We start from the raw sequence: 18,747 nt of genomic DNA on the forward strand, positions 1-18,747 counted from the left end.
TTGCTTCTCCTTCCCCCTCCCCACCCAACACATACTTCTATTCAGATAGAAGCTGCCACGGCAGAGTAAAGATTCCTACATTTCCCAGCACGGAGTTCTCGCTGGTTCTGAGAGTCAGTGTCCAGAGTGGGTGCATGCAGACAGACATTACTATCAACTCTGCATCAGGATGGTGTGCAAGGGCAGATGTTCTCACTGAGAAGAATAAAAGCCTCCTGTGGCACCTGGAAGACTTCACCACACACGGTCCCCAGCCAGATCACAAAGAGATTAGTGAACACGGGCCCTTTGCCGCCTTTCACCATCCACCTCTTTTTCAGAGATTCGCATATCTCCTCGCCTTCAGCTCTCCCGTGGGCCCTGCATTGTTGAGCCCTCCCTATCTTACAGTGCCTTTCCTGGCATTTGAATCATCACTTCAATGATGTGATAATATCTGCAAGTTGGGAAAATAAAAGTGGCATTTGTTTAGCCATAATTAATGAAATATTTATGTTGCATGAGACTATGTGATAAAACCTTAGGCTTAGAGTCCTTTTGCTTCTGATTACATTTGGGATTTTTTTTTTTCTATGACCAGACATTCTGACGCCAGCTCTTTTACACTGAGCAGATGTCATGTAGTAAAAATGGGTGCCAGATGCTGTGAGCCACAGAAGGGCGATTTGTTTAAGAGCTGGCTCCGACTTTTTTGCATTCAATTACTCTGCAGAACGAACCTTACACGAGCATTTAGGTAACTCAGCTAACTTCAGACAAGGATTTTAATAATAGATTTCATCTCTGAATGCATTCTAAGCAACACACCATATAAATGGTGTTTAAGGAATTAATTGATTTCTGCATAATACCTTTTTTTTTTTAATATGAAAGAGCTGCAAAGCTCTTGGCAGGGACCCAGAAATGTAATTAACGTGGAGGGCCAAATTTCCAGTTGCCCTTAGGTACTGCCTCCTCCTGCTCACTGGCAGGTGCAGTGAGGGAAGGGCAGGGAGGAAGGGGGTGAGGGGAAGAAGGGAGGAGGGAGAAACAGCTTTGGGTTGGGAAGCAGCAAAGAAGCTGAGAGTTCAGTGAGTTCTTCTGTTCCCATTTCAGGTCCCAAACACACCCCTATCCGAGTGCAGGTGACAGGGGCCGCCTCTTCTACGTCTTCCACCGGCTCCTCCTCTGGAGATGAAGAGTTTCATCCCCAGCCTTCGTTGCAGTCAAAGGTAACAAGACTTGGCAAACTAAGAAGGGCTTTTGGCTTATGGGGGCCACTCACCATCTCGATTCCAGACCCAATGTGGTCTCCAGCTGCAGTGGTTTCGTTAGAGGATCGTGTTTCCTTGCATCTGACAGCAACCGCTTTTTACCTGGAACACCCCAAGAATTATCTTTTCTTTTTTTAATTTTAACTTTTAGGAGCTTGCCTTTCTTAGAGACTCCAGCTGGCAGAAAAAAAAAAACAGACATATTTACTTAAAATCATTTGGTGACTGCAGCTCTTAAAGTGGGTTTAATATGTGGTCCAACAAGCAAACCATCGAAAAAATTACAACAAGCAGATGCATATTTCCCTGGGGGAAACACAGCTTCATTTAAGAAGCACTAGAGGCAGATTGCATGGAAAATGTTCTGTTGATTCTAATCAGAAATATGAAATGGACCATGCAGTTGCATGTAGACATGGATCTCCAAGGGTCCCTGCTGTGGAAGGGGCTAGCTGCGTGCCGGCTGGGGACATGGCCGTCCTTCTCTTCGCTTAATGAACAGATTTCTGGGAAACACTTTAAACAATTCCCATACTCATAGATTTAGAAGTACAAGCGTGGCTATAGGTCCTTAAATGTGTCTGTATGTCACATACGTGAAGACACATCCCATGACCAAATCTCACTGTTCTTTGCTTTATCCACTGGGGCTGGCGCCTTCTCCCTGGGGCTGGCGCATGAATGGTTGGACCTAAGATGCTTTCCAGGAGAACAGAGAAGCAGTTCACTGTACTAACAGTGTTTATTTTTTGGAGCAGTGGGGATCTGAGGAGAAAGGGAGAGAACCACATTTATTTACTTAGACTCAACTTTTCCATATCTGGCATTAGGAGCTTTGGCATCATCTGAAGTCACTCAGGGGTTCCAGCCCCTCCATGGCCCAGCTTAGAGCAAGTCAGGAGGGGAGCCAGGACAGGGCATGAGTGGGGTGAGGGGAAGAGAGGGAGAGACAGAGGGGAAGAAGGTGAGAGGGAGTGGGGGAGGGAATGCAAAGGAGAGAGAATATGTAGGGCTTTCTCCTTTCTAACTCGGGGCATCTCTGATTAGTTCAGTACTCAACACAAATGAATTTGGTGTTATGTTGATTCCTGCGGTTTCTTTACTGTCCCTCTCTCATCCCTTTAAGCGGCCCTGAGTTAAGTCTGTATTCAAGTGAATACAGACATTCATCAGCCGTTCTAACAGCCATTGCAGCACTCACGGAGAATAGAAGAATGGAATGGTCCAAACACATCGAATAGCAAGACGATGAGATCCCGGGCAAGCCTTGCAAGTAGCTCCTTGTCCTCCTGCTGGCCCAGAACAGAGCCTGTCAGCACTTAAGCCCACACTGTGGAAAAGCTTGCCTGCTTCACCTGGCTTCTGACCACTCTTACAGGGAGGGAGGGCGGCCAAAAGGTTCTTTACTACTTCCCAAGGGCTCACTCTGAAGGAACAAGGGTTTCCCCCTCCGCTCTGGTTTCTTTATCTCTTCTCTCCCATACAGGTGTGTCCCTGGCCACTTGGCACAGAGCCCACGTCAGCTCAAATGAAACTTTGCACAGGAAACTGGACATGGGATGTGCACACTCCACCCCTTCTCTTTCCTTCGGCCCTCCCCTCCCCCTGTCCTCCCAGACCCATGCCTGGACCTGGGAGAGTGGGGCAGGCAGCCGGACCTTGGTCCTGCCAGACCTCTCCCTTTCTCTGTCCTTTGTCTTTTCCTTCCTCGCCTTTTTAAAAAATATTTTTAAAGTTTATTTATTTTGAGAGAGAGAACAGGGGAGGAGCAGACAGAGGGGGAGCGCGAGAGAGAATCCCAACCAGACCCCACACCATCAGCACAGAGCCCAATGCGAGGCTCGATCCCACAAACCCACAAGACCATGACCTGAGCTGAAATCAAGAGTCAGACACTCAACCGACTGAGTCACCCAAGCACCCTGCCCCAAGCTTCTTTTTCCTTTTCTCTCTGTGCTGTCATTGCCACTATTGAGGATATAAGGACTGTGCCTGGCACATCAGATGGCTATATGAGCATTTGTTAATAAATCATCCTTCTTTTCTATGTCAACATCTTTTAATAAAAGGCAGTAATGGCTTTCTTTCCTTCTCCAGGTTCTGTTTTGCTAACTCTTGATAAAGCAGTAAGGGTTTGGCTCTGCTGCTTGGAAAAGTGTTAAGAAGCTGTCAAGGCATCCCCCCCACCCTGAAATTATATTAAATGATCTTAATTTGGGGGGGGGAGCTTTGACATTTCTCTAAGGCAGGGGTCTTCGATGTCCCTGCACATTATTGGGCACAGGAAAAGCAGGATAGACCAGATGAAAATGTGGATATTGGATTCAGGCTCCCTGGGCTTAACTCCTGGCTCTACCAATTACTAATTGTGCCATCTTGGGCAAGTTACTTAACTCCAAGATTTGATTGCCTTATCCATAATGTAAGTGTAATTTGAGGAATAAGAGATATGTGAAGTAATTAGTATAATACCTGCCACATAGCACTTAGGACGTGCTGGGATTTATTATGTAAATTAATATAATGGAAGCTCCAGAGATACTTGTGAGTCTTTGTATAGGTTGAGTTAGACAATCTCTGGATAACACCTACCAGCGATCTCTACCTTGCCCCTCCACCCTACCCTTTCCAGAAATGTCCTGGCTGCTTAATGGTGAGGTTCCCCCAGCCCAGTGGCCCAGACCCTCTGTTCAGACTGATGGACAGTAAATCTGGAAGCTATCTCATAGAAATAGAGATGATCTGATATGGAATAAGTTTGAGTTCTGAGAGCTAAAATTTCCTTCCAAGGATGAAGAGGAAGATCCTAAGGAGATTCTAGAAAAGGACTCTAGATCCTAAGGAGAATTCTAGAAAAAGGAAATTTCATCATAAATGTTTTCACTGATGACCTGTAGACACTCTGAAGCCTCAAAGCTGGCTGTCCTGAGGAGTGTGATGTTCCATGTCCATAGAATGGGTGACTGAATAACCAGGATCCACGTGGCCCTGGAAGCACACACACATTTTAGGCATAATCCCTGACCTCTGTCGTGGAACTGGATTCCTCTGGCAGTTTCTGGGGTAGGCCTGTTAGGTCTATTCTTCCCTTGTGGATTTATAATCCCTTTAAGGGGCAAACATTCAGTTCAACCTGAATGCCCAGGCACCAGGCTAGCTGTAATAAATTTTTAATTCCATATTTGTTTCTGCCAGCATTAAAAAGAAATCGTTAGCATGCTCTAACCTTTATCCTAATATGTAGAAAGTAGATGAGTATGCTCAGAGAAGACGAACTCATAATGAAACTAGTCCAGTTTAAACATTTACTTTGTGTGTATAGGATATGTATGTATATCCATATACATATATATGTGTGTGTTATATATACAGGCACACATGTATGAAAAATGCATTGATTTTAGTAAATTATAATCATGCTAATTTATAAGATGATAATCTAATAGCCATGCCACTGAATAATAAAAATCATGGTTGGGATGAGCACTGGGTGTTGTATGGAAACGAATTTGACAATAAATTACATATAAAATAAATTAATAAAATAAAATAAAACAAAATAAAAATCATGGTATTTACTGAGTACTTATCCCATATCTTTTTAAAGACATTCTCTCAATTAATTCTTTTTTGTTCATTTATTTTTGAAGAGGGCGTGAGTCGGGGAGAGGCAGAGAGAGAGAGGGAGAGAGCAGGCTCCATTCCATCATCACGGAGCCTAACACAGGGCTCGAGCCCATGAACTGTGAGATCATGACCTGAACCGAAGTCAAGAGTCAGATACTCAACTGACTGAGCCAGCCAGGCACCTCCCTCCATTAATTCTTATAACGTCCCCACCAGGTGGGCACTAAATCATTTCCTTCATTCTGAAGAGGGCACTGAAGTTCAGAAAGTTGTGTGCCATGCTGAAACTTACACAGCTCAGCTGGGATTTGATGCCAGCTTTGTAGGGTGCCTGGGCCCAGCGCTCAGCCAGCATTCTGCTGTTTCCCAACCGAAAGTGTCTCCTCTGATTTCCAGTATGTGGAGCTGGCCACACCATTACTTCTCCTTCCGCTGGTGTTTAAAACCTAAGAGTGACACCATCAAAATCCAGACATCTATTTTCCATACATGGATTTTGAGTGCTCTTGATTTTACAAGCCTAGGCACACACAAAACCCAGTGACGTTAATGACATATTTGCACAAGCAAAGTGAAGTGGGGAAGGGAAGCAATCTTATGCCTGCCTCAATCCAAGAAACACTCGCATTTGGATTATTTAGATACCTTCCTCTATTCCCAGGCTCAATTGGGCAATGTAGACCCAACCTAAGGACTGTTTAAAATTATTAAATGCTTTTCATGGTGTGTGTGTGTGTGTGTGTGTGTGTGCGCGCGTGTTTCCCTCTCAGGCTCATCCTTCTTGGGCCTGTGGTAGCACCTGTATAGAGTATAATTTTTCTGTTATTCTTTTCCTCAAGGGAGCCAAGTCAATTCTCTATAAAGCCACTCCCACCTACATATGTACATATACACCCCCTCCAACACACACACACACACACACACACACACACACACACCAGTTTTCCAATCTGGCACCTCCTAGCCTTTAATAATTTTAAAATTATTAAAATGAAGTGAAATTTAAAATCCAGCTTCTTATTCATGCTAGCCTCATTTCAGATATCCAATTGCCACATGTGGCTAGTGGCTTCCATATTTTAGACAGCACAAACATAGATAGTCCACCATTGCTGGAAATTCTATCAGAACATCGTTGTTCTAGAAGCTAAGCAGGGGTTCTGTTGGAAAAAGAAGAAGCCTGTGTCATTATTTTGAAAATTTCAACCCCATTTTTCTTGAATATATTTTTTCTTCTCTATTTTGTTTTTTCAGGAGAGGGAGACACTTAGAAGAAGGAAGCTGGAGAACGCAATAAAACAAATGGTTAAGCAAGAAGAATTGAAAAGACTTCATAAAGCTCAGGTCAGAATACAAACTTAACATGAGTGAGTGAGCCTGGGGACTGGGACCTGGTAATTGGATTGGGAAGCCCTTTGGGAGTCTGTATTGTATTGGGGGAGATGGGCTGGGAAAAAGGTCAGTCTCTCTTCTGTGAATGACCAGATTTGTGGCCATTCTAAAAATCCTAACTCAATGCTTGGTTGGACTCTGAGGCCTGGAGAGCCCAGGAGTTGAGCTGGCCCCTCCCAGCTGCCTTTCTATCTGCAAACATGTGTCCTGCAAAGTAAGCCTGGAGTGACAGGCTACCCATGGCCTTGGGAACCATCCCAAGCCCTGACTACCACATTGCAGGGACTTAGTTTTGTCCCCTGAGAGGATACAACCTTCCCCTGACTTCCTGACTGTGTCCCTGCTGAACTGACCACTATTAGGAGCTGTCTTTACTCCAAGGTTCGTCAAAAACATGAGCATCCAACATTCCAATATAGATTTCCTCATTTGATTGTTAGTTCTAAACATTCCTGCCCAAATTGGTCTGCCCACTTCTGTCACAGACAGCCAAAGGAAGTAGGAAGTCAAGCATTCTCCATCTCCCTGAGGACCCCAGACTTAGCCTTGAAGAACAGTGGGGTTTTAGGACAGAAGGACTTAGAATGACCATTCGTATTCATGCAGTGTACCCTTATATTCCTTTCTGCAGTTATTCCCTCTGGCCATATAGTTCTGTCGAGGAAGGAAGTCACATTCCTTCACCCTTCAGAGTGACTGACAAGGGAGCCACTCCTGTCACCTAGCGGACAGGGAAAGTCCCTACAAAGTCTCTGTCCACTCCCAACTTCTGAAACAGGTTTCCTTGAAACATTGTAACTTTCCCTTGTGAAAACAAGGTAAGTCTCTATGATATCGATTGGCCGACCCAGCAACCCCCTCCTCGTGTTCTCCCTCCAGACAGTAGGTGGTGATAAGAACCATGATGCCTCTGGAGTCCCCATCTGTTAACGCTCACAGCAGCACTTGTTAGTCTCCAAGATTTTCACCCTTGGTTTCCAAACAACAACCGCTGCCGTAGTCTGTTCAGGCGGCCATAACATCACACAAAATACGTGGCCTAAAAAACAGGAATTTATTACTCATAGTTCTGAAGGCCAGAAGCCCAAGATGGAGGGCCTTCAGGATTGGTTTTTTGTTTGTTTGTTTGTTTGTTTGTTTGTTTTGTTTTGTTTTGTTTTATCGTAGCCTCTCTTCCTGGCCCGGAGACAGCTGCCTTCCTTCTGTGCGCAGGCAGAGAGGGAGATGTCTCTGGTGTCACTGCCTGTTCACAGAAGGTCACCAGTGCCAACGGCATTAGGGGTCTTATGATCTCATTTAACCTTAATTCCTTCCTTAAAGGAATACAGTCGCATTGGGGTTAGGGCTTCAGGACATGAATGTGGGGGGACACAATTCAGACTGTAACAACCACAAAGCCAGAAATGCACTAGAGTCAATCATAAAGTCATTGAAATGCTGCCCTTCCATTAGCGATTCTACGCCACGCCATTGAGAGACGGATTTATAAAAATATAATTGTCTTTAAAAGAGCGGCAGAGGGCACAAAATCACAGGAGTATTTCAGAGAGTCCCCGTCTATTTCAGATTTTAGGTTACACCCCGGGACTTAACCACTCTTAGTCCCTGGCAAGAGGAACCAGGTGGGTACTCAGGCCTGACCCCTGCTCACACCTCTTCACAGGATCAGAGGCCCTTCAGCAATTGTAGTCTGAATGCAGGGGAGACTGAGAAAATGTGGAGCTCAGGAGGAGTGGGGGTGAGACAGAGCTGCAATGGGGTGGAGGAAGAGGGACACACACCTTCTGCCCGCCCAGACAGCTGCCAGTTCCTTTCATTTACCTGTTCTGCCAGGTGTGAAGTCAGTTCTGCCAAGGGCTGTGCCGTCTCGGCAGCATGCTGCTGGAAAGCAGAGAAAATTGATGGGGGGAAAAATGTATATGGGCAGAGGCTGTCCCTTGATTTTCCTTCCTAATACAGACAGGAGAGAAATAGCTGGTAGGGAAAATAAACGGGTAAAAGCAAACCCAGCCGTGACTCCAGACATTAACTAGGGAGGATGTGAGGTTGTCCCCTAGTGGGATAAACATCTTGGGTCTTGTCTTAATCAGCTGCTAGTAAGCCTCCATATGCTCCCATGGTAAGAGGCACCCGGGTGTCAGCCCTGCGGTGCGGTGAAAGAAGGAGTACAATCGATAGCCAAGGACAGGAGTTGGACAAACCGAGCTCAGCGTCTCCTGCTCCAGACAGGCTTCTTGGGAGGTTTCTGCTGGTTCTTGAGAACATGGAAAGCGACCATGCCCTCCATTTGCTCCCAGAGCCTCGTCCTACTCTGAGTAGTAGCTGCCGCTCTGTGTATGCCACGACCATAGTCAGAGTTCAAGGCTTGGAGAGTCCGGGACAGTGAGAACCGCCCACCTACCCCAGCATCCTCTGCCTGAGAGCACATCTGTGTGGTTGGCCTGAAGACGACTGTTCTAATGTCTACTCGGGGGCGGATTGAGCTTACGTCCGGCCTCCTTGCTTTATGTGTTCACTCTAAGCGAGGGAAACATCAAGATCTACGATTTGGAAATTCAGAGGTGGTTACCCGAGGGACATTGCAAGGGATAGGGCCTCTTCTGCTTGAAAACTAAGCGGTAGAGTCAGCCCCCTCATGCGACGCTGCACCTCAAGAGTCCCCATGTGACGTGCAATCCTGACATTGCAGGCCATCCAGAGGCAGCTGGAGGAGGTGGAGGAGCGGCAGAGGGCTTCTGAGATCCAAGGCGTGAGGCTGGAGAAGGCGCTGAGGGGGGAAGCAGGTAGGTGGCCCCGCCGATCGCAGAGGCGGGCCTGGGCCGAGAATGGTGCCGGTCTAACTGAGCCGGCCAAACACTGAGACCTCGTCACTGTTAACGGCACTGTTAACGTGGGCAGGCGGCACTGAGGTCACAGCTGCTCCACATTTCCAAAAACAAACTCATGGTCCAATTTGAAATTCCTAGGGCACTGGTCAGCCCATGGGCCTTGTCCCTGGGTTTCTGGCCCGTCCGGCCTCCCTTATGCAAGTGTGAATGTTCTTTGCAACCCGGGGGTTATGAGAAACTGTTCTGAGATAGTCATGAGAGCTATTTGGGTGTTCAAGCAAAGCGGGGAGCGATTCAAAGCCCGGGCTTGGACTCAAAGTCCTCATCCCTCCCTTTTCTAGCTGTGTACCTTGGGCTGGTCACGTTCTAAACTTTTATGAACTTTCGTTTTCTCCTCTAGAATAGGGATATTTGTGGTTTCCTTTAGAACTGATATAAGGATTAAAGAAGAAATTATATATATAAAAAATATATATGAAGAGGGGCACCTGGGTGGCTCAGTCAGTTAAGCATTGTACTTTAATTTTGGTTCAGGTCATGATCTCATGGTTTGTGAGATCGAGCTCCACATCAGGCTCCAGGCTGACCGTACAGAGCCTGCTTGGGATTCTCTCTCCCCCCCCTTCTCTCTCTGTCCATCCCCTGCTTGCATTTTCTCTCTCTCTCTCTCTCTCTCTCAAAAAAAAAAGTTTAAAAAATTACATATATGAAGATGATAAACTAACATGTTGCCTGATACAAGAAATGGTAACTCTCCCACCAATAGCTTCAGGCCCTTAGATTCAAACAGAATTCATCTGATGAAGACCTACCCTGGGGGAGACATGAAGACAGTGGGTCTATAACGATGAGTATAGCACAGTTTCTGCCTTTGAGAAGTTCATGGTCCATTGAAGGATGCAGACATGTAAATAAATAAACAGCAATACAGGAGGACAAGTCCTGTGATAGGAACAAGCGTTTGGGGAGGGGGGCATGGGGACACGATCACAGGCTTCCTAACTGATCTTGGGGAGAAGGGCATTCAGGCTAATCACCTGGAAGGGGCAATCCATTATGATGAGACCCAGAGGAGGAGTAAGAGTTAACCAGTGAGGTGAGGAGATTGTTCTAGAAGAGGGACATTGCTCCAGGAGACGTGAAGTGCCTCAATGAATACGGAGACAGCAAAGGAGTCCAAGGTGAGGCATGACATAAGACCCCTACATTTTTTGGAAGCCACCCTAGCACTAGTTTTCAGCTAGTGAATTGGAGAGGCCCTTAGAGTTAGTGGGTGGGGGGTGATATTGTCTCCTTCGTTTGGGGGTATGATGTCTTTAGCCTTCTGCATTTCGGGTATAGCCAGACACTGAAAACATATCTCTGCGTACAGTCGTGTAAACATCTTACTTGTTAAACAACATGGCGGAAGTTTAGGCTTTCAGTTCTCTTAAAAGTTCAGCTGTTTGAGAGCGATGGTATCAGCAGGGGCAGACCCAGATTTTGTGAAGCCTGAAGTTTGTGCACAGTCACGCAGGCAAAATTATGAGGGCTGCTCCCACAGCTTTGCAAGGACTCAGCCAAGTGAGGGTCCCTGCAGTGCAAGCGTTAGCACTTGCGTGCGTGGTTAGCTTGTTTCTGAGTCACAGGGAAATGCTGGAGTCTGACTTTATCCCTCTGAGCCCGGTTTACGAAGTGGGAGTGATCATCAGACCTGTTTCTTGGATTTGTGGTAAGGACGGGCTAAAACAGTTTATGAGGAAATCCTAGCACAGGACAGATGATCAGTAAGTATTTGTTCCTTTTCTTTCTAAAACACACCGTGCACTTCCTTGCAATGCACACATCCACCCATGAGGAATAGACTTCATGACACAAATAATAACTGTTTCTTGCTTGCAGTGAGAGACACTGCCTGTCTCTACAGCTGTTTTGGGGACTTGCAGTAAAATGAATTGCCCTTGTTTGACATACCGCCACATTCCCCGTCAAGAAGGCTCTGCACCGCTCTTTGGGAATCCACAGATTTCAGCAAGAGCCTTAGAAATGAAAAGGATAAACCAAGAAAGCTAGAGCATGTTTCAGTTTGCTAGGGAGGCAGTGTGGCATGGTGGGGAAAAGAGAATTATAGGCATCAAAAAGCCCGTGTTCAAATTCTGCTCTGTTGCATTTATGCTGTGTGGCCTTGGGAGAATCACTTAACCTTTCATGCTGCAGATTCCTTATGCCAAAAATGGAGCTAATAATCCTCACACTCCCAGGTCATTCAGGGCATTGGTGGGCAAATTGCCTCTGAGAGTTTCTACCACACTGCAGGCATTCAACGGATGCGACCCGATGTCATTTTTACAAAGTATTCTTAAGTATCCATCTACACACATACACTGTTAAAGAATTGACTCACTCGGGATACCTGAGTGTCTCAATCTGGTTAAGCATCCGACTTCAGCTCTGGTCATAATCTCACGGTGGTCTGTGAGTTCAGGCCCCACGTCAAGCTCTGTGCTGACAGCTCAGAGCCTGGAGCCTGCTTCAGATTCTGTGTCTCCCTCTGTCCTTGCCCCTCCCTTACTCACACTCTGTCTCTCTCTGTCTCTGAAAAATGAATAAACATTAAAAAAATTTTTTTAATTATTAAAACAACAACAAAAAAGAATCGACTCATCTTACTGCTTGAGATTTAAATTCTAGAAACCAAATTTTCATGGCTTCTGAAAATCTCCCTCTCCCTCAAGCTTAAAGAGAGGCTATTTTGAACTATCAGCCAAAGAAAGTCAACTTGTGGTGTTTTCAAAGGTGTGTCAGCCCAGCCAGAAGATAGATTCCCTTCATTCCCTTTACATCCTTAGTAATTGAATTCCCCTGTTCAGTTTATGGGCCTTTTCCCCCTTGATTGTCCTTGTGTGGGTGACAGATACAGATCAACATGGGGCTGGAGGCTGGAAGAGTTAAGTTGAGGAGAGTGGCCCCGAAGGAAACCAAACAGAAGATGTGCAAACCAGGCATCGAAATTAATACACTCTAACTTGTAATAACATTTGTGCAGTAATAATATTCCTTTGCAGTTTAATATTCTATTCAGCCCCTTTAAAAGATTGCCCTGGTGCTTAATGAATGACCAATGCTTATTAGGTTAAGTTGTATTTGAGCTGGCCTGTGCTGCTCTGGTTCAAGTGATTTAATGGGAATTATTTAATAGGTATTATTAGGATAATTAGAAAATGATCACAGTTAGGCAATAATATTGAGCTATGAAGGTTGTGAATAACCAAATTTAGAGACAGGCCTGAAAACATGAGTAGTCTGTGACAGTAATGCAAGGCTCCTCTAATAATTACGTGCGCCAGCCTGAAAGGCTCTTTTGTTCCTAGGAGTTATTCATTAGGCGGGCATTGAATTAGAGGAACATGCGGGGGTGCAGGACGGAGGGCAATGATGGCTGATGAGCAAAATGAAGCTTTGATGAGCTCCTAATTGTCGTGACAACAATTCCTTCTTTCTTTCTTCCCAACAGTCAGAAATAAGCTCCCCCACCCGCAGGAAGGGTTGTTCCCCATTTTGTTTTCAAGGAAGGGGAAACAAAGAAAAACGAAAATCCAGAAATCCACCCTAGATGGCAAGTCATGATGTCCTGTAGGGTGTGTGTTGGGAGGTGGGGAGAAGTGTTATGGATGGATGTCCTTGAGGCATGGATTCCCCTGGTGGTCCTAGGTCCCAGAGTAAAGGACCAGGATATGCAGGGGCCTGATTGCCCTGGGCTCCACCCCCATGAGGAAAACAAGCCAAGCATTGCCAGCCCCTTAGATTCTTCTTGGTCAAGGCACTGTTACCTACTGATTTGTTATCAATGAGGTGGTCCATGTTAAGTGCTAAGGCAATGGAATTTCCCAATTTTGCAGGAGACCACCATTCAGATTAAGATGGTGTGGATAACAGAATCTGTGCTTTCTTTCAACGCCTGGAGGCAGGTGAAATCTGATGAAAACTTGAGAGCAGCTTGGAGGGAGAAAAGATTTGTCCCTAAGGGAGGTATATGGGAATTAACTTTGCCCTCACAGTGTTACCAACTTTTGGGGAAGGTTTACCAGCTGGTTGTCTTCATTGAGCTTCTTGCTTTTTTTTTTTTTTTTTTTTTAAGAGCCAGATGGCTTCCCTTCACAAAGATGGAGTTTACAAAGAAATAGCCGGATGTGTGAGGCTGCCAGTAGGTGGCAGCAGGAGCACATGTTATGACAAGAGAAATTGCAATGAAAACCTAGCCAGGAAGAGGGAAGTAGTTTGGCTTGCACTCTGTGGTTTTTATCTTGGCTGCTGCTGAGGAACAGAAGGAATAATACTTTCCTTGAAAATATAACAATGAGGTGTCCTTAAAAGAACACAGACACTGGAATCAGACACTTGTGAGTTTGAAGCCCGATGCCATTCATAGAAAATGGCCAAGAGTTAACAAGAGTCCAAAGCCGACGGCTAAGCAAGCAAGGAATTTGGATGGGTTTGCCACAAGTCTATGTGCCGCAAGTGAACAGTGAAATCCAGTCCATCAGAGCACGGGAGTGTTTTGCTCACAGCCCAGCAAACGGCAGGAAGGCAGCATGGTACAAGTTGCCCTGGACCCAAGTGTCACCGAGTGACCTGCTAGGCCTAGATGGTAGCTGTGTACCCAGTGGACTGTGCCATGGCTCAGGAGCTCAGGGCAAGGTACATGGCAGCCTTTACAGAAAGCACTGAGCACACCAGCCCCTTTCCCTGGAAGCAAGAAGTTGTATAGCAGTCATGCTGTGGTAGCCTGACCTACTTCTCAGAATCGCCTACTTGGCTGGTTCCAGGAATGTCTCAGGGCTGGAGGATGGTTAGGCCTTGCAGTATGGCACTCCCACCAAAGACATGCCGGGATGCTCGGGGTCGACTGCATATCGCCTTACTCAGCAAATAAAAATCATCCGCTTATTATGGTGTTCATCTCTGCTTCTGGCCTCCGTGGCCACTCTATAGAAAGTGAGTGGCCTTACAACAAAGATGGGCCCACTGAGGGTGAGACTGAGATTCTCTTCCTGAAGAAGCCTTGGGTCCTCTCCACTGCATGGATTCCCGGGGCATGGAGGTCTCAGAGTTATGTGCCCTCGAGCATTGCCTTACACACAAAAATTACCATGAGAGCAGCAAGAAATGCATTTTATATCACAAATTAGTACATGTAAATATATAACTGAAAAATTCATCAGGAAATAATACTGAATTTTGCTATATATAAAAGACTAGTACTTTCCATTCTATTTTACTTTTAGTGCTTATTCTGACCCATAAAGTTAATTTTGCAACCCTCAGATTTAAAAAAATCACGGTCATAATGATTTTACCTGGAAAAACATTTGAAACTAGATTACCAAATGGCCGACTCGGCCAGATGCAGAATGCAGTTCCCAAGAAGCACGGAGCAGCAGAACTGTGGACTAGATACTACAAAAGCCCGTTCACTACAACAAGTATACTTTCAAAAACATTGCTAGGCTCTCTCACGTAAGTGAGGTAAGCCTCTCAGGGCCAAGAAGGACAAGGATGAGAAGAAGAAAAGTATGCTGAAACTTCCATGTGCCGGGAAGGGAGGAAGCATCAAAAAGAAATCCAGTGTTGCCTTGAGGATAAATATCAGTGGTTTTAATGGCTAAGCCTTGGGACTAAAGAAAAGTAGGGAAGCTAACCTCAAAGTATCCTGCATTGTGCCAGTTCTTTTAACTCCCTGGAAAACAAGTATAGATGCTCTATGAAAGAAACCATGCTTCAGTTGATGCTCTCAGGCTTCAGACAAATTAAGTTCAACAAATCATTAAATGATAAAAATAAGTAATCGTCCAAAACACAAGGAAGTAAGCCACTAAGAATGGCAAAAACAAGTTTCAATGGCCAAGAACTTCCACTATATTAATTATTACATACAGAATATACTATGTCTATATGTCAAACATTTACAGAAATAGACTACACATAAAAATGAGCAAGCAAAACCAAAAAACACTACCAAAGTGAACAGACAACACCACCTTCAGCCTGACCAACCGTAAGCGCAGTCAAACTTAACATCATAAGCTTCCTGCTGTGATGTACCAAGAAAGACGCATCATCACTTATGCAGCAGAAATGCTCAACTTGAATTTAATAATAAGAATAAAATCCGACGATTGCAGAGTAAGAGACAATCTGCAAAATAACTGGCAAATATCAATGCCATAAAAAAGGGGAGGGGTGGAATCTAGGAACTGTTCTAGATAAAAGGAGACTAAAGGAACATAACAACTAAATATAGTGCTTAATCCTTTAGGTTTAATTTTTGTCAAATAAAAAGTTGAGGGGAAAATGGCTAGGCTTTTTTTTTTAAATAATGAAATGAAGAGCCTGGAAATGAAAAATGCATTCATTGAAATTAAAAACTCGATGAAAGTACTAAATAGCAGTTTGGACACAGCAGTAGAGAGAATTAGTGAATTGGACAATATATCTGAGGAAATGAACCAAAATGCAGCACAGAGAGAAAAAGAGATGGAAAATATAAAGGCGTAGTTTGTAGCCATAGAAAATAAAATGAGAAGATCTGGTATATGTTCAATTGGAGTCCTGGAAGGAGAGAACAGAGAAAATTGAAGTTGTGTATCATTTGGAGAGGTAATGGATGAGACATGATAGCAAAGCACTTAGAAAGGGTCTGGGGCCCAACGAGTGGTTTATAAGTGTTAGCTTTCTTTTTTCCCAAATGAGTGAAAGACGTGAATCTACAGAGATTCCAGGATACAGAAATTAGGATAAATTTGAAATATGTCCACCCTTACTTGGCACAATGAGTGAAAATGTAGAACATTGAGGACAGAGATGATGTTAAAGTGGACAAAGAGTAAAGATAAGTCACCTTAAAAGGGAAAAAAATTTTTACTAACAGCCCTGTTCTCAAAAGCAGTAATGGATGTTACAAAACAGGGAAGTAATAGTGTCAAACAGCTGAAAAAAATAACTCTCAAGCTAGAATAGTGTATAGAGAAAAAAAAGGTATTTCAAGAATAAGTGCACAATAAAGACGTATTAATTTTTTCTCGAATAGAGTTAACTATGTATAAACAAATTCCTATAGGGGGGAAAAAGATACACAGAAGGACAATCTATAATATGAAAGAAGAAATGGTGAATAAAAAAATAATATAAACATGCAAGTAAATCATTGTCAATATAAAATAATATGGATTTTTATTTTCATGTATTTATTTTTAAAGTTTATTTATTTTGAGAGAGAGAGCACAAGTAGGGGAGGGAAAGAGAGACAAATAGAGAGAATCCCAAGCAGGCCCTGTATTGTCAGCATGGAGCCTGAAGCAAAGGCTTGAATTCACGAACCGCAAGATCATGACCTGAGTGGAAACTGAGTGGTATGCGTAACCAACTGAGCCACGCAGGCACCCCCACATAATATGGATTTTTAAAACATAGAACTGAAGCACTGGACTAAAATAGAGGTTAAGTTTGGAGTTGAATGATTGGAAGTCAAGAGTTCCAGGGCCCTTATGTTGTTTAAAAGAAGGCTAAGATATTAAGTTTAGGCTGTTAAGGTATTAAAAACACCTATTTATGTTTTAAATGTAGTCACCCAAAACAATAGAAGTAAAATGTATAACATCCAAATCTGTGGAGGAAACAAATAATATTAATATTAATATTAATATTAATATTAATATTATTTATATTAATTATATATAATATAATTATATATAAATGTATATTAATATTATTTATAATAAATAATAATCAGCCAAACAAAAATCCCAACTCAATTCTAAATAAAAATAAAAGAGTATTCTAAAAGGATAAAAAGCACAAAGTAAGACATAGACACAAGTCAAATATGTCAGTAATCATCATGAAAGTTAATGAACCAGACAGTGACATGCTGTTTAGCAAATCTGCATAAAACATTAATACACAAAAAGTTTTAAAGTAAAAGGATGGCAAAATATATGCTAATTAAATGAAGCTGGAGGTAATGCATTGTGTTTAAAATCCTCCACAAAAAAATATTTAAGAAATGAGAAAAAAACTGGAGGTAATTATATTAAAAGCAGATAAAATAGCCTTTAATACCACAATGATGATTAGGAATAAACAGGGTTACAGCATAATTTTTAAATGATCAACTTACTAAGAAGATATCACAGTTTTAGATGAGTATGTGCTGACTCTAGCAGGCTCAAACTATATAAAACAAAAAATTATAAACTACAGGGAGTAATTTCTGCTACCGTGGCAGGAGATTTTAGTATATCTTTTAATGATTGTCAAGCAGACAAAATATTAGCACAAATGTGAACAATGTAACTAATAACCTTAATTTAAAAGACATTTATAAAACCCTGTACCTCCATATTAGAGAATAGTATATTCTTCTCAAGCTCACATGTGATTTATAAAAATTAACTCTATTAGTTGATAAATCTCAGAGAACCTAAATTATACAGACCTCTTTCTTTTAAAAAAAAATTTTTTTAATGTTTATTTTTGAGAGAGAGATTGCAAGTGGGGAAGAGATAAATGGAAAGGAGACACAGAATCCCAGGCAGGCTTCAGGCTCTGAGCTGTCAGTACAGAGCCCGACGCAGGGCTCTAACTCATGAACCCTGAGATCATGACCTGAGCTGAAGTCGAACTCCCAACCAACTAAGCCACCCAGATGCCCCTATACAGAACACATTCTAAAGTACAATGTACTTAATTTATAAGTCAATAGCCAACAAATATTTTTTTTAAACCATGCATCTAGGAAGTTAAAAGATAAATTTCTCATGGATCAAAGAAAAAAATCAAATGGACATTTCTAAAAATACGTGGAAATTTAAAATGTACTAAATATGAAAAGGAAAACCAGTAGATCAAAACTCAGAGGTGCAGTGAAAGTGGTGTGGAGAGGTATTGCCCTAAATACTCCTTTTAGAAAAGAAGAAAGGCTGAAAATTAATGAGTTAAGTGTCCAACTTAATTTAAAAAAAGAAAAGGAAGCCTAATAAAGAAGATAATAAGCAGAAGTAAATGAAATAGAGAGTCATAACAACATGGAGAGGATCAAGCAAGCCAAATGTTGGTTCTTTGAAAAGACTAATGAAAAACTAGAAGCAATGATATTAAATTGATTTTTAAAAATAAAATAGAGGTGCCTGGCAGGCTCAGTCCATTGAGCATCCAACTCTTGGTTTCAGCTCAGGTCATGATCCCAGGGTGGTGACATCAAGCCCCACACTGGGCTCTGTGGTGACAACGCAGAGCCTGCTTGGGCTTCTCCCTCTCCCTCTGCCCCTCCCCCCCCCCCTTGCTTGCTCTTGAAAACATAAAATAAAACAGAAGATAGAAATAAATAAATTAGGAATGAGAAGGGCAAACAGAACCACAGATATAGCAGATTCCCCCAAAAATAAAAGAATATAATGAATATTTAATGCAATGCAATTAATTTTAAAATTTGGCAATCTAAGGGTGATTTAACAATCACCACATTAAGAAATGAAAGAGGGAAACCATATGGTCTTTTCAGTATAAGAAGAAGATATCATTTGACAAAATTCAACACTTGGGACAAAAACTTTCAACAAAAAAGGATTAGAACAGGATAGAATGTTCTTAGTTTGAAGAATATCTTCCAA

At 43.0% G+C, this 18,747-nt stretch overlaps 1 protein-coding gene across 1 annotated transcript in view; it reads left to right on the forward strand.

Moving 5' to 3' along the window:
- MICAL2 (microtubule associated monooxygenase, calponin and LIM domain containing 2) overlaps window positions 1-18,747 on the forward strand; it is a 220,837-nt gene that overhangs the window by 187,735 nt on the left and 14,355 nt on the right. The window contains exons 32-34 of the mRNA XM_042906713.1: window positions 1,096-1,211; window positions 6,135-6,224; window positions 8,962-9,055. Of these exons, the coding sequence (XP_042762647.1) occupies window positions 1,096-1,211; window positions 6,135-6,224; window positions 8,962-9,055 (300 nt within the window). The remainder of the gene's footprint in view (window positions 1-1,095; window positions 1,212-6,134; window positions 6,225-8,961; window positions 9,056-18,747) is intronic.

Source organism: Panthera leo, chromosome D1 (assembly GCF_018350215.1).
Source record: "Panthera leo isolate Ple1 chromosome D1, P.leo_Ple1_pat1.1, whole genome shotgun sequence".
In the NCBI taxonomy this organism is placed as follows: Eukaryota; Metazoa; Chordata; class Mammalia; order Carnivora; family Felidae; genus Panthera; species Panthera leo.